General features: G+C 35.2%; 1 protein-coding gene across 2 annotated transcripts in view; it reads left to right on the forward strand.

Annotated features, from left to right (window-relative positions):
- The window catches only part of GOPC (golgi associated PDZ and coiled-coil motif containing), a 46,523-nt gene extending 32,104 nt beyond the window's left edge, over nt 1–14,419 (forward strand). For both annotated transcript variants that reach the window (XM_003121242.5, XM_003121241.5), the window contains 5 exons: nt 407–572; nt 3,470–3,565; nt 5,096–5,260; nt 7,591–7,771; nt 11,129–14,419. In XM_003121242.5, coding sequence (XP_003121290.1) covers nt 407–572; nt 3,470–3,565; nt 5,096–5,260; nt 7,591–7,771; nt 11,129–11,259 — 739 coding nt within the window. In that variant the 3' untranslated portion in view covers nt 11,260–14,419. The remainder of the gene's footprint in view (nt 1–406; nt 573–3,469; nt 3,566–5,095; nt 5,261–7,590; nt 7,772–11,128) is intronic.

Below are 16,288 nucleotides of genomic sequence, written 5' to 3' on the forward strand. Positions count from 1 at the left end.
GCTGCAGATATGGCCTTAAAAAGACAAAAACACAAAAATAAATCAATAAAGACTAGTGTTCAGTGGTTTCTGAGTTTGATGACCTATCTTGATTGCATGCAAAACATGAAAAGTGTTAATTGGCACTAGGTCATAAATTGTTTTTAAGATGTATATGAATGAAATGTAAACAAGGTCTCATTCATTCTTTTTTTTTTTTTTTCCAAAAAAGAATGGTTTTCCCTTGAAAACATCTGTCCTTTTCAGAATTTTATGCCCTTATAAGTCTGAGAAACATAAGGTGGTTCCTGAGTATTAATTTTATTACTAACTTAGATTTATGCAGAAGCTGCTGTGTTGAGTAATTCTTCAGAATTCTTTCTATAGTATGCATAATGAAAAACTAATTTAATTAATTCTTATGAAGGGTCCAGCAAATTCAGTTACTAGGACGAGATATGAAGGGACCTGCTCATGATAAGCTTTGGAACCAGTTGGAAGCAGAAATACATTTGCATCGTCACAAAACTGTAATCAGAGCCTGTAGAGGACGTAATGACCTGAAGCGACCGATGCATGCACCACCAGGCCACGTATGTTTGCTTTGCCGCTGTTTCTCACTCAACCTTGTCCTGTCTTTAATTAGAAGGCCTTCGCATTTTTAAAATTCTAGTAGTATTTAAAACCTCTATTTAAAAAGGGAAAGTGGAATTAAACTTATTTAAAATAAATACATATTTAAAGTTTCAACAACCTATATAGCTCTTTACAAACTTAGTAATGCCCTGAAAATGATATTTCTGAAGACAGTGAACTATTGTCAGCAAGTGCATATTGCTTTGGCTCATATTTCAGAATCTTCCTCAACCTCTATTAGGCATATTTACATATGTTTTAAGCTTAGCAGAAAGTGTATGGTCACATTGGTAAATTGGCAAATATTTGGCGGTAGTTCTTTAAGGGGATTTTTGGTAACTAGATTTGAATGTAGTTTTTGAACTAACATTTACACCTGTTTGGTCTTGCATTAAGATGAAATTTGAGATCCGTGCCCAGTTGTCTGATTCTGTAGCCACCATTGTACAGAAGCCTTTCTATTGGGATGAAGAATTTATTAAATTTCATTACAACAGCTGCTTGATGATACAAACTTTAATATAATAAATCAGATCTAACTCCTACCAATTGGCTCACATATCTTAGTACCAGAGAAAGCCTGGCCTTGAATAGTAATATTGTCTGTTGTCTCTGCAAAGATTATTGTAAGGAGAATTGATTTGTACATGGAATTGGTGGGAGAGGAGTGATGATTGCAATAAGCATTTATGCCATTGTCTTCTCTGGGGCACTGTTGGTCCCCATTAACTTCTAGGCAGTGGCCAGATAATGTTATTTTATACTAAATTAAGGTGTTTGAATCTTAACCTGATATTCATAGCTTTTTAAAATAAAATACTAGGCTTAATAAGATTTAACATTTGTTTGACAATTACTTTGGGATAGTGAAGAATATATATTGGAAGCGGGCCTAACTGGAATCAGGGGGGTACATTTAGAAAGATAATATTAGAAGAAAGTGATGAGAAGAGGGACAGGTTTGAGAGAATTAGAATCAAGACGAGTTGGTGACTAACAGCTTTTGGTTAAGTAGGCGAATAAGAAGAAGTCTAGGCTTTTGGTTTGGGCAACTGAGCGAGATGATGGCGTGCTTTGATAAAGTAAATAGAGGGAAAGAAATTTTGGGGGGAAGATGATGAGATTAGGTTTGTTTGTCTTTTTTTTTTATTTGTCTTTGCCTTTTCTAGGGCCACTCCCACGGCGTATGGAGGTTCTCAGGCTAGGGGTCTAATTGGAGCTGTAGCCACTAGCCTACACCAGAGCCACAGCAATGCGGGATCTGAGCCGCATCTGCGACCTACAGCACAGCTCACGGCAACACCGGATCCTTAACCCACTGAGCAAGGCCAGGGATCAAACCCACAACCTCATGGTTCCTAGTCAGATTTGTTAACCACTGTGCCACGACAGGACTCCTGTTTGTCTTTTTATTTTTTTTTTTTTTTAGGGCTGCACCCACAGCATATGGAAGTTCCTAGGCTAGGGGTCGAATCAGAGCTGTAGCTGCCGGCTTACGCCATAGTTACTGTACTGTGGGGTCTGAGCCTCAATTGCGACCTATACCACAGCTCACAGCAACGTTGAATCCTTAACCCACTGAGCGAGGCCAGGGATCAAACCAGCATCCTCATGGATACTAGTCGAGTTCATTAGCACTGAGCCACAACAGGAACTCCGAGATCAGTTTTAGACATGTGTTTGAGGTGCCAGTGGTGCAGCCAAGTTATATCCAATTGGATATGTGACTCTGGAATTCTAGAGGGAACTCTGAATTGAAGGTATTAGGTAAATCCTCCTTTATAAAAATTAAAATCATGGAATTGATTAAGTCACTCAGGGAAAGTATATAGAAAGTAAAAAGACGTAAGGAGACTTTTACGGAGTAGGAGAAGAAGGACATGAATCACCAAAGGAAGAGCCTGAGGTAGGGCTGTCAGATACAGGGCATCTAGAAAAGTAGTGTAATAGAAAAGACAGGGTTTCAGGGATGGGATGTAATGAACACTATCAGCTTTCTGTAAGGTTCAAATAAGGTAGTGACTATAAAGGATTCATTGGAAATAGCCGTCTTGGTTACCAGTGACTGTAGGGAAGCCAGTTTGTGTGGAGCAGGTAGGGGCAAAACCCTAATTACAGGGTTGGAGTACTGAATGTGGGAGGCCAGGAAGCTATTGTAGCTAGGATTAGCTTTGTGTGAAGGTTAAGGAAAGATTGAGGGAGGAGAGTAGGTAAAGAAGATAATGGGTGATGGAGGAGTTTTTATTTGTCTTATTTTCTGTTTGTACATGGTCAGTATTTTAAAGCTGTATGAGGCTTGAATTAGGAAGTAGCTGAATTAAGAAGGAGCTTGTAGAGAAGGAAAGAGTATAGTTACCCAAGAAAGAATTATTAATGGAGCAAGGTCCTTTATTTAAGAGGTAGACTCCAGAACTCAAAGGAATGAAAAAGTAATTAATGATCCAGCTGGCATTTTGTTTTTCAGTTCTACAAATCAGTTGAAATGGATATAGATCTTTAGGATATTTTCCTATGAAGATAAAGTTACCTACTCTTACTTATTGAGGATATTTATTTATCAATTAATTCCTGGCAATAATTTCTTTTGTAATGTCCTTCAATTTAAAAAGAGTTGTAGCAGTATTAAAGAAATTAACAAGGGGGTGAGAAAAATCATCTGTACATTTCACCATATTAACAGAACAACTATTTTTGCTTTTCCATTTTATCTGTTAATGACTTTCTTAACACTGTACTGTGTATCTATTATAGGAAATTAATAAATATTTCTAAAAGCAAGCTGTAATACTATGGATTACTCTGTTTGGATTATTACTTATGTGGTACTAATTTTTTTCTTTTTTCACTCAATAAGGATCAAGACTCTTTAAAGAAAAGCCAAGGAGTTGGACCAATTAGAAAAGTTCTTCTTCTTAAGGAAGATCATGAAGGCCTTGGCATTTCAATTACAGTAAGAAGTAGTGCTTCCAGTCTCCTTTTCTGTAGTTATCTATTATAATCATGCCCCTTTTTTGGACATCATCGGGAAGTAAAGTATTCTGAATGTACTTTCTTTTTTGTTTGTTTGTTTGTTTTGTTTTTTGTCTTTTTGCCTTTTCTAGGGCCGCTTCCGCCTCATGTGGAGGTTCCCAGGCTAGGGGTCTAATTGGAGCTGTAGCTCCCGGCCTACACCAGAGCCACAGCAACAAGGGATCTGAGCCATGTCTGCCACCTACACCACAGCTCATGGCAATGCCGGATCCTTAACCCACTGAGCAAGGCCAGGAACTGAACCCGAAACCTCATGGTTCCTAGTCGGATTTGTTAACCACTGCGCCACAACGGGAACTCCTGAATGTATTTTCTAAATAACTGAATTTATCCCTGTGGGTACCAACACTTTCGTGTAAACCTTTTTTGAGGGGTACGTAAATATTCCTAATAACCGTGAAGTAGTAAAAGTATTACTTTAGAAATCATTGTTTATCTTTTTCATTATGACTCAAGTCATTTAGTTCTGTGCTGCCTGTAGGAGGAGCTTTTGGGAATTGATATGACTGTTTTCTTCTGTGCTAAATGGCTCCAGCCAGTACTGTTCCTTTCTCTAGAGTATTTCTTACTATCTCTTGTTTCATTTCTATCAGATTTCAGTGGCTCTTGGGTCCAGACATTCTTCTTTTTTAAAGTTGATGCCTTTACAAACTGTTGTCTTGGACAACATAAAATACATATGTTTAGAGTCATTTTGCCATTCAGTGCTTTGTTCCAGATGAATGAATAAGATGGCTTTGTATTTAGGTACTGCATAAGTTCATTGGCTTTCTGGCATTGCTTAATGTAGAAATGTTTCTTACAATAAAGAAATAATGGGTATTTATTGAATACTTCCCTTTTTGAATACATTTCCCTCAAAGAGCATTAAGTTTTAGTAGGAAAAATTAAGATATATACACACACAATTATGATTGCAAGCTAGAAAGTAAAATGTATCAAGTACTCATTTCAATGATTTTGCTTGCACATTTTTTCACATTTTAACACCTGTGAAATTGAGGTTCATATTGTAATTACTTTTGTGGTACATAAAGTAATTGTCTTACTATTCATAGTGACTTAGAGCTGATAAATTCTAATAGTGCTGTGGACTACTAGTACTTAAGATATTTTTATTTATGTTTAAGAGAGCTCAGCCAATTGGGTTGTAGGTTTGTTTTGGTTTTTTGTTTTTCAGTTTTGTTTTGTTTTTTTCTTTTGGCTCTGGAATGCATTTTAAGAAGCACATGTATGATATTAATCACTTTACTTAGAGGTAACTCTTTGATATTCATAACAATTTGATTTATCATTACTTAAGTAGCAAGTAGTGTTTCAGCATTTATAGAGACGGTATAGGTGCTTATTGGAATAGGTCTATAGGAAAATATTTATCAGAATAGTCTGACTACACAAAGGTGAACTAATTTACTGCCTTTTTTTTTTTTTTTTTTTCCCCCCTGGTTAGGGCGGAAAGGAACATGGCGTTCCAATCCTCATTTCTGAGATCCACCCAGGGCAACCTGCTGACAGATGTGGAGGGCTGCATGTTGGAGATGCAATTCTGGCTGTTAATGGAGTTAATCTAAGGGACACAAAGCATAAAGAAGCTGTAACCATTCTTTCCCAGCAAGTAAGTTCTCTTTATGTAACTAAAATTGGATCTATCAGTTGTTACCTTTTTGAATCTATTGAATGCCTTATACTTTCCTAGGAGGTTTCTCAGGTAGTAAAGTGTTTATATATAGATACTAGTTTCCTTTGACTTGAGCTTTTATAAAAGATATTCAACCAGATTTACTGGAAAAAATTTTTATTTGCTTTTCTTTACAGTTGTATACCTTTGAGTATGTTACTTAAGTTCTTTGTGCTGCAGTGTCTTTATCTGAGAGCTGTAAGGATTAATAAGTATGTTAATGTATATAAAGTGTTCAAAACTTAGAAACAGAACATCACTAATGACTAAAACACTGTACAAATATGAAGTGCTACAGAACAAACAGTACTAGAAGTGGATCAACTTTAAAGTCATAAATGTTAGAACTGAAGGGTCCTTAGAAATCATTTAGCCCAACTTTATTATTTAAAATAAGTGGACTAAGCTTCTTAGAAATTAAATGATTTACTCAGCGTTGCAGAACAAATACATTATAGAGTTCAGATTCATATCCAGGGATCATATTTCGTATCCAGAGTACTTAAGATGCTTTTTTTTTGGTTTTTTCCTTCAAGAATAGGGTTGACAGAATTAGAGAGGTGTTCATTAGTACATTGAGATGTTTGTTAGATTATCAGTGTAGTATGCCAGGGTAGAATTGAATCTCAAGAGTTGAAAGTCACTTTTAGCTCATTTAGTTCAACTTTACATGATGATGCATAAATATCTACAGTGTCAAGGGAGGACTTGTTGTTGATAAAGCAGTCTATTTCATTGTTGTACACTACCGATTTTTAGAAAGCTCTTCCTCGTATTAAGCCTAAAATCTCTGTCTTTGTGACAGCTACCCACAGACCTGATTCTGTCTTCTAGAACTTACTGTAGACCACTGCATTTATTCATCCATCTCCCCAAAATGGTATTTTAAAAGCATTACCCAATAAGGGAGATCTAAGAATGCAATACTAACCTCTTAAAGTTGGTGTTTTCTCAGCCAAGCTTGGCTGTCATCCAGTAGGGTAAGAGTGGGTTGAAGGGCCGCTGTGCTCAAGGAGATGTAAATAGGAGGTTCATGAGATACAAACTTTTAGGGAAACATTAAGCACGTGTTCCAATTCTGAGGTGTAGGCTTAAACTGCTAGGAAAGAGGAGCACCCAGAGAAACTTAGTGAGGTAGCAATAAAACAAAGACATGGTTTCTTTTGAGCAAAGGCAGGCCATAATTTTCAGAGAATTACAAATACTAGACTTGTGTGTAGCGACTGTAGTCTCCTATTAAATGAAAATTATAGTTTGAATTTTTTTAACATAAAATAACCTGTAACTTTTTACTTGAACGTAAAGTTGTTTTTAAAGACTAATATTACACATTTAGTCTCATATAGTAGAAAGAGCAAGGAGGAGTCAAATTTCTATTTTTCTCTTTTACCTGTTCATCTTATTGGAAGAGTTACCTCCTCTCTCCAGGACCGACTCAGGTTCCTGTACAAGAGACTACAATAAGGTTATTCTAAGGATTGAAGAACATAATTTTATATAGTAAATACAGTAGTTACTATTACTACTGAACAGAATACCTTGATGTACACCATGTCTGGCCTTCAGTGAAAGTTAAGGAAAGGCTTAAGTCTTGTTCAGTAAGAAACAAAAAAATCAATGTATAGAGGCTTCTTGAATTAGGCAAGGAAAAGTTTGTGTGATGCCTTTAGGTGCAACTTTAATATCTGACTATTTAGATGGATTTGCTGCATTGCTGCTGTGTAAAATATAAAATGGCAAAATGACTGTTAAACTGAACATTTGTTTCAAAATTCTATAAGTTAAGTAGCTAAGCAATCTTTTTTAAATTTTAGGTTTATTAGCAAAAATACTTTGATCAGAGAGACCTGTAACATTAGAAGGAAATTACTTCTCTCTCTTGAGTTTTTTTTTTTTTTTTTAGGGCCACTCCTGAGGCACATGGAGGTTCCCAGGCTAGGGGTCGAATTGGAGCTATAGTTTCTGGCCTACACCATAACCACAGCAACGAAGGATCCATGCCACATACACCATAGCTCATGGCAACACTGGATCCTTAACCCACTGAGCAAGGCCAGGGATGGAACTCCCAACCTCATGGTTCCTAGTCGGATTTGTTCTGCTACACCATGACGGAAACTCCAAGAGATTCTAAAATTTCATTATTTGTTGTCTTGAAAGAAGCTTCATCTGAGGTTCACTACTACTTCTCACTGCAAAGAATTTGGAAATCTTTTAAAATTATAATTATGATAACTTGGTTTCCTCATTTTCTTTCCCCATTTTAGCGAGGAGAAATTGAATTTGAGGTAGTTTATGTGGCCCCTGAAGTAGATTCTGATGATGAAAATGTAGAGTATGAAGATGAGAGTGGACATCGTTACCGTTTGTACCTTGATGAGTTAGAGGGAAGTACTAATCCTGGTGCTAGTTGCAAAGACGCAAGTGGGGAAATCAAAGTGTTACAAGGTAAAAACCACTCAAAAGCTTTTAACAATGTATTTGTCATTAATAAACTTTAAAAAAATATGAAATTTTTAGATGTTCTTCAGCAACACTGTTTTAGTAATGGGAAAACCATTATTAACTGAATGGATAGCTTTCCCTTGTATAGCATAGCTTTATTATAAACCAGTAACTATGACAAAATTTTATTTATGTATAAGTTCCCCATTCATCTTGGACAAGTACATGACCACTTACTGAACTATTAGAGTGATTCAAGTTTTCTAGACTCTGAAACAAAGACCAGCATGCCTTTTAGAGTAGATAAATCTTAATGTTATCTTAATGTTTTAATGCACATTCTTTCCTTTCAGTGCAATGATTTTATAGGCTAAATATGGATAAGTGATTCGCTGTTACCTCATGATTGTTAGTAAAATCTGGATATGTGATCTTGAAGATTTTTGGTTTAGTTCCTTTACTATCATTTATACATATTTTAAAGAAAAATTCTAATGCTTTCTTTTACATGGAGCAGAGGTTCCTAAATTCTGATCCTTGGATCTTTGGGGACCCCTGACACCTTTGAAGGGGTTCTTGAAGTCAAAACTTTTCAAACTAATACTAAGGCATTGTTTGTCTTTTTTTGCTGTGTTGATATTTGCACTGATAGTACGAAAACAATGAGGATAAAATCACTGGTGCCTTAGTATGAGTCAAGGCAGTAGCATCACCTTACTAGTGGTCATTGTGTTCTTTCTTGCCATCCACTCAGAATAAAAAAAAAGAAGAAAATGCCAGTTTCTTTCAAAAATATCCTTGATGAAATAGTAAAAACTATTTTATTAAATCTTGACCCATGAGTACGTGACTTTTTAATATTCTTTGTGATGAAATGGGAAATATGCATAAAGTACTAAGTCTGTCTGCTGAACTAAGATACTGATTTCAAGGAAAAGTACTTAAGTGATTAAGTTGCTGGCTGAGCTGGCCTTTTTTTTTTCATGGAGTGATAATTACTGCTTGAAAGTATGACTGACAAATAATGGTTGTTCAGATTATTTGGCAGCCATTTTTTAAAAAATGAACAACTGACTATTTATTGTCAGTGATAAAATGTGAGCCTTCAAGTGAAAATAAGAATTTTATAAAATATACATTAACCACATGAGCTTGACAGCTTTCCAACACTTAAAGAACTTTTCTAATAAAGATTGGTGGTGATATTAATGAATGTGATTTTTTTGATATTATAAAATGAAAAGTGTCAACTTTTGCAGTTGCTATTTAACTCAGTAATCTAATATTTTTCAAATGACCAGTGCATGAAGTTACTAAATCCTGTGTGGTAAAAGAGCATTCAAGGTACAAGACAGACAAATGAATTTCAGTGTAACAGAGTGTGAAAGTTCATTGATACAATTTTAGATTCTGCATTGTCAAATTTTGGTATAAGATCAAAGAATAATATTTAAATATTAAAATAATATTAAAAATAATTTTGTAGTAAAGTATAGTTGATTTACAATGTTGTGCCAATTTCTGCTATACAGCAAAGTGACCCAGTCATATATATATATGTATGCACTCTTTTTGTCATATTATCTTCCATCATGTTCTATCCCAAAAGATTATATATAGTTCCCGTCACTATACAGTAGGGTCTCATTGCTTATGCATTCTATATGTAATAGTTTGCATCTACTAAACCCAGACATTAAGGGTATTTGCAAAATGATAAATGATATTCTTCTGACTAAATTTTTTGGAAAATAGAATTATTTTCACTAAACAAATATATTATTTGTGTTAATGTTTATGAGGTTTATTGTCATCTTTAACAAAATAATAAATTTTTTTAGATTTGTCGGTTGTAATTACTAATACGGTAAATGTCATTATCTCACATAACATTAATAACCCACATAAACAAAAGCTCTTTGCAATTCTCAGTACTTATTGTGTACTGGCATCTTCAGACGAAAGTGTAAGCATCTTCAGAACAAAAAGTTCAAGAACTTCTGGCATAGAATTTTATAGTGAACTGATGAACTGTTGCCCTTTTGGTAAATCCATACATTATGAATTATCTATACAAACTCAGCAATAGCAATCATTCTCATGCATCTTGAACAAAACTATTGCGGCAATGTATCAAAACCTTACACTGTTGAGCCGCTTTTCCTATGATTTTACTGTCTTTCGCCTTCTATTTTTGGTCAGGATTAGAAGACTCATCCCTTCCGTTTTGCAGCTAAGGTTGAAAGGCTTTTCTGTCACCTGTGTCAATTGCAAACTACTTAAAATGTGCCTGAAATAACCAAACGAATACTTTTATGATATATTAACTGACTTAAGTCATAGAAAATGTATCCATTGGTTATTTTTTAGCACATGTCCATGCTTCAGAGCTCACTAAATAGATGACAGTGAACTCTCATTTGTTTGCAAGGCTATTATCTATTTTGTAGATTAATCAAAATTAATTTTAAGTTTTATCTGGTCATTGTCTTAACAACAAATCTGACTTAGTGATAAACTAGTGTGTGCTTCCGTGAACTGGAAAATAATCTGAAAGCAAAGTATAAAAGAAAACTCAATTTACAATACAATAAGTATTAGTATAAGTAGAAATGACTGAATTTTGTGATTGTGTGTCAAAATTCAAAGTTTCATGGAAAATTTGCTAGGAAATTTTATATAAATTTTAGATAGGTCCAATAGGTAACATTTAAAACATCCGTACAATGTTTGATATCTGCTATAAGAAGGAAGAATTCCCAAAATAATGCCATTCGCAGCAACATGGATGCAACTAGACATTCTCATACTTAGTGAAGTAAGTCAGAAAGAGAAAGACAAATACCAGATGATATCACTTACATGTGGAATCTAAAATATGGCAAAAGTGCACCTATCTACAAAACAGAAACAGATTCGACATAGAGAACAGACTTGTAGTTGCCAAGGGGGAAGTGGGGGGCAGGGGGGTAGTAGGATGGACTAGGCGTTTGGGCTTAGTAGTAGATGCAAACTCTTACATATAGAATGGGTAAACAGTGAGGTCCTACTGTATAGCACAGGGAGTTATATCCACTCTCTTCAAATAGAACATAATGGAAGATAATATGAGGAAAATGTGTATATTTGTATGACTGGGTCACTTTGCTGTATAGCACATATTGATACAACATTGTAAATCAGCTATACTTTAAAAAAAAAGAATTCCTTTGTCAGAAATTGCTGGCTTGATTAATCCAGAGCTCCATTATTTGCCTTGTACTATTATTATTAATTACAGTGGGCATTCATTCCTGCTCAATAAAATTAGGACTTTTTTTAAAAACTAGGAAATATCTGCTTTCTTTCTCTTTCTTTTAGGATTTAATAAGAAGGCAGTAACTGATGGACACGAAAATGGAGACCTAGGAACTTCAAGTGAAACTCCACTAGAAGACAGTGCTTCTAAATTAGATGATCTGCACAGTCTGTATCATAAAAAATCTTATTAAATTGACTGTATCTCCAGACAAGATTATTCAAGACTATTCTGAATTTGGGGCACTAGGGAAGATGGTGACAAAGACTGTGCAAGATCAAGGGAGGCTATTTGTTGCCTAAATGAAAGGCGGGTACCTCAGGGCTTCATGTGAACAATTCTCAATGCATAAAAGTCCTTGTTTTCTGTGGTATACCATGATTAGCTATTGCATGTAAAGCAATTTTGATTTTCTTAAAATTGTAAAGCACCAAAGCATGTGTTTCCCAAAAGGATATTACTAGGCTTTTAAGTACCAAATGAAGCACTACTGTTTTATTTGATTCCCTTTTCTTTTAGTAGAAGGACAATGCTAACTGGAATTTTTGAAGAAATAGCCTTTAAATATAAGAGAATAAATGAATTTGTATTGCATATTCCAGAATGTTAAGTGTGGTGTTTCAGAGAACAAAATGTACTCAATGAATTGCAGAAATGTAGGCTTGACTTAATTTTTTTTAAAACTGAAAAAATGGTTGTAGTGTTTTAAAAAAATTTAATGTGCTTCCTGATATCTAGATCAGTTCTTAATGATCATTTATTATAATGAGTTTGCTTTTCATTGTTATTCATGCAGTGTAAAATAGTTTTCTTTAAGCAATCCTTTATCAATCAATGCTGCACTAGAAATAGTTTCAGAAAAGTTATTTTGTACATTGTACTTTTCTGGTTTTTAAAAGAAATGCAGATGTGTGTAAAATATCTGTTTTCAATTATGTTAATCTGTGTGCATGGTATTGGAGCATTACATTATTAATGTTTAGTCACAAATGCTTTTTTTTCTGGGATCCACAAAAGACAGTCTTAAACATTTTGAGTTGTTCATAATGTTTGTCTTGTGATAGTCCTGGCACTTAACAATTCGTTTTTCTGTCAGTAAAAGCAAGCTCAAATTTATTATTGTGTCAATGAAATACATTTAGTTCAAACAGCACTTTTCTTTCAAAGTAACTGATTTGCCAGTCATTTAAAAAGCTGAGGCACTGGTGGTTAAGATAAGGTGAGCACATTTTGATATGGTAATTGTTTTGGTTGGCTTGTCTTGTCAGTGTTATGTTTGACTAAAGTGCTTTTCATATGCAAACTAGATCTGCTACTTCTTTCATCCCAGGAACGAGCATGGAGTGCCTCCTGTCTTATTTACTGCTCGCAGGCCACTATACCCTACAGGGGAAAAAGAAAATATTGCATTTAAAAAGGTGATAGTTTTGTCAGTATCACTGTTTTTAAAAGATATACATTTAAGGGAATATTAATTGGGAGAAAGCCTGTAAGGCTTTTAGAATATTATCAGTATATCATTTCTAATATTCAAATGTTATGTGATATAAACACCTTCTCTTGTCTTTTCTGAATGCACTATATATTTGTTCATGGGTAAATCTATAAAATGTATATATTGTATTTGGTGGTTTTGCTATTTATAAATTTTATGTTTTAACTATAGGTCATTTATGATTTGTTTGGGGTGGTTTTGTTCATCTGTGTATCACCATGTTAATTTGTAATGGAAATGTACTTCAGAATATATATGGTTACTTATATTAAAATACCTTATAGCAGAACATTGCCTCTAAGCAAAAGCTAGTATTTTAATTGTACCACTGAATAAGCAAGCTTTGTGTTGTTGTTTGCTCTTGACAGGCTAGGTCTCTTGAAAAAGTTTTCTCCTTATACGTCCCCCCTACTCTAAACACATACCCCCCATTCATGACGATATCTGCAAACTGGATTTTAGCCAGTGTATTTATTTAGTCAAAAAAAAACCCCATTGTTGCATATCTGAAAACTTTTTTGTTTTGACTTAAAACCATGTTATTCCTGTCTTTTTAAAATTATTATTATTTTTTGGCTGTCCCAAGGCGTATGGAGTTCCCAGGCCAGAGAGTAGATAAGTATTCTTATCTTTTTAAAACACAGCCTGGAATGGGACGGCCATGGCAGGTTTTCAGAGAATATCCTTTATCTACTAAAATTGAATCCTTAGGAAATATTAGCTAAAACGTTTTGATTTTTAAGAAGTAATATATCTATAAAGAGTTTTTTTAGAGAGCCTGGAATTGGCATTTCTATGAGGTGCTATGTAATATGAAGGATTGTATGAGATGGTTATGATATAAACTCCTTGCTTGGGCTGATAAGCAGAATGAAAAATTTTCCAGGTATTTTAAAATTGAAAAGGTCAGTTCTCATTTCATTCCTGCTTCACCTTGGATTGCAAGCCTCTGTGAGAGCACTGTTACTTAGATGCTCCTATGAGATTTCCATCAGGTGCTTAAAAAGTGTTCAGTTAAAAGTTCATTTTAGAATATATAATCTTTGGGTGATGAACTAATAATTAAACACTTTTTCCAAAGGACTAATTGAGAAGCAGTTTTTGTGTTTTCACCTTTATAGGAAAGAAACTCATCATATGTTTCTATACGAAACCCAACAGATAAGGAGAGAACTATTGCAAAGCCATTACTATTAAAAAGGAAAAAAAAATTTACAAATGTACACACAAACAGAATAGCTGAGAAAAAGTTTTAAGAGTGTGAGGGTTGTACGAATGTGTATGTATATTTACATTTAACCTCTAAAGTTCTAAGTTTCTGTTGTGAATATGATGACAAACAACATTTGGGTTATGAAACTTGTTAAAAATAGATGTAAAAGACATGAAAATGTTGTGAGCCTTGGTGATGTAACCGAGTGGTTCTAACGATACCCACATCATGTGGAAATTCTCAGGCAGGGACTGAACCTGTGCCACAGCAGCAACCTGGGCTGCTGCAATGACAATGTTGGATCCTTACCCACTGCACCACAAGATAACTCCTCTCCCAGCTTGTCCTTGGTGCTGGTTCCATCCCTCCAACAATGGACTTATCTTCTTCTCATGTTTAGAAACAAAATACAGTGATTCATGTGTAAGTTGACACTTCATACATCCTTATTATGTAATCCACCATCCACCTGTCCATTCTTCCACGTAGGGTTGGCCTCGGATCTATAGGATTTATGACAAATGTATTATATCTAATTGCATTGAGTTATTTTTTATGGGTTTGTGAATAGAGATGGCATCTCCTACATTAAAATGGTATTAATCTCATTTAAAAATAAACATTTTACTATTCTTTCATGTTAAATATTATTTATTTCCAATAGCTTCTATTATTTATACAATTAAGTCATAAATTCCATGCAAAGGCTGAACCTAATTTCTATGGTGGAACCATTTTTTTTTTTTGGTAGGAATTAACTGCTTGATCTTACAAACTATTTAATTTGAGTTAGTTAAAAACATGTTGGTTGGAAGGAGCTGCCAGAGAAACCGTGGGACCAGTCTGCTGCTGAAACTTAGCAGGTGCAAAAACTCTTGTCACCTTGGCTAGTTTTTAACGTTACAGATACTGATAGTCAATGTCTTTGAGGATAGCACTGATAAAAATTAGAAAACAAATCTTGTTAAACACTATGTAAGATGATATTCATCCATTTTATTATCTAAGCATATGTGATTTAGAAGTTCCCAGATTGTTTGTAAAATAACTTTTAGAAATGTCTATAAACATTGTTCGGTTTGTTTACCTCATAAGTTTTATATGTAGTCACTTATAGTCAACCTAAGAACTAGGAGTAAAATGTGTAGGAATACCTTTTATTTGTCAAGGGTATTTGAGGTCAGTCAGGAGGAAAAACTCACAAATGGTTGTCTTACTCTAAGTATTACTGCAAATCAGATTGCAGAAAATTACTTGAGTTATGAATATTTAGAGGTACTTTTTGGCATTAACTTTGATTTAGTCCTAATACAGTATGCTGTGTATCGGTTTAATCTCCCATTTCACCAAGCAGTTTGGGAAAGTTTTCCCCAGAATTCATCCACATAGGATATTGTTCAATTTATGAAATAGAAGAGATTATTTGCATTTTCATTGTTAATCAGTGTTCTGTTTTAGGTGGCTTTATACTTTTTAAACTGAAAGGTGTTGTTGCAAATTATGATGTGCTATTGGTGCTAAATATTTGTCTGATAATAAATCTTTTTTAGGTGTATTTTGAGAGCTACAGTCACTGTCTTGGCAGCCAGGAGAATGCGGCTCTCAGCTCTCCAACAGGAGGGAGCATGAGGGACTGAAGGCCTTCTGGCTGCTGCACTCTAAAGTCTAAAGTCGACTTTCCTCAATGGCTGGGCTCCGCCTCACATGCTGTTGTCAGCCAGTGCCTGAGCATGGTGGGATAGGACTCTTTGACTTTGGCTCGAAGACCACCTGGAGGCCTTGCCAGACTCCAGGATTGCGTTGTAATCTCTTAAGTTGCTTTTACCCAGCCTTTCTTTTTCATTACTTGGGGTCATGCCTGCATCAGGGACTGGTTGCCTCCTAGTCTCACACCTACCCCAGATCCCTCCCTGTTTTTCCTCACCAGTATTGCCCCTAATAAATCTGTTACACAGCTGATCCCTTCTTGGTCTTGGTATCTGCTTCTTAGAGGACCCAGACTAATACAGGTGGACCCAGGAGCAAGATCTGAGGAAACAGGTTGATAGGAGATTAGGAACTGGTTCATCTGCCACCCAAAGGATGAAGAGAATGACATCCTGGCTGGTAAGTGGCACACATAAGCCTTGGCACAAGGTTATGGCTCAGTTACTAAGTATTTCACAGATGGTGTGCAGAAGAGAGATCATAGAAAGCTTGAACCTTTTATCTTTAGAAAGTCCTGCTTTCAAGGTTCACCTGTGGCTGGTGTTCAGCAATTTGGATTTCATGAGCATTCCCCCACCTCCATTCCCTAATTGATAAGGGCAGTTTACTGTGCCTGAAATGTTTGTATAGACAGTGGGGTTACGTTGGAACACCTGCTTTCCTTCTGGGAATTGTGAATTTTGGTGTATGCTCAGCAAACAATGCCTGTGTGACTGGGTATGATGAAAACCTGGGACTTCTACACCCAGGTTCAGACAAGCTTCCCTGGTGGATAGTATTTTATGCATATTTACACATTGTTGCTGG

This window comes from Sus scrofa, chromosome 1 (assembly GCF_000003025.6).
Source record: "Sus scrofa isolate TJ Tabasco breed Duroc chromosome 1, Sscrofa11.1, whole genome shotgun sequence".
Classification (NCBI taxonomy): Eukaryota; Metazoa; Chordata; class Mammalia; order Artiodactyla; family Suidae; genus Sus; species Sus scrofa.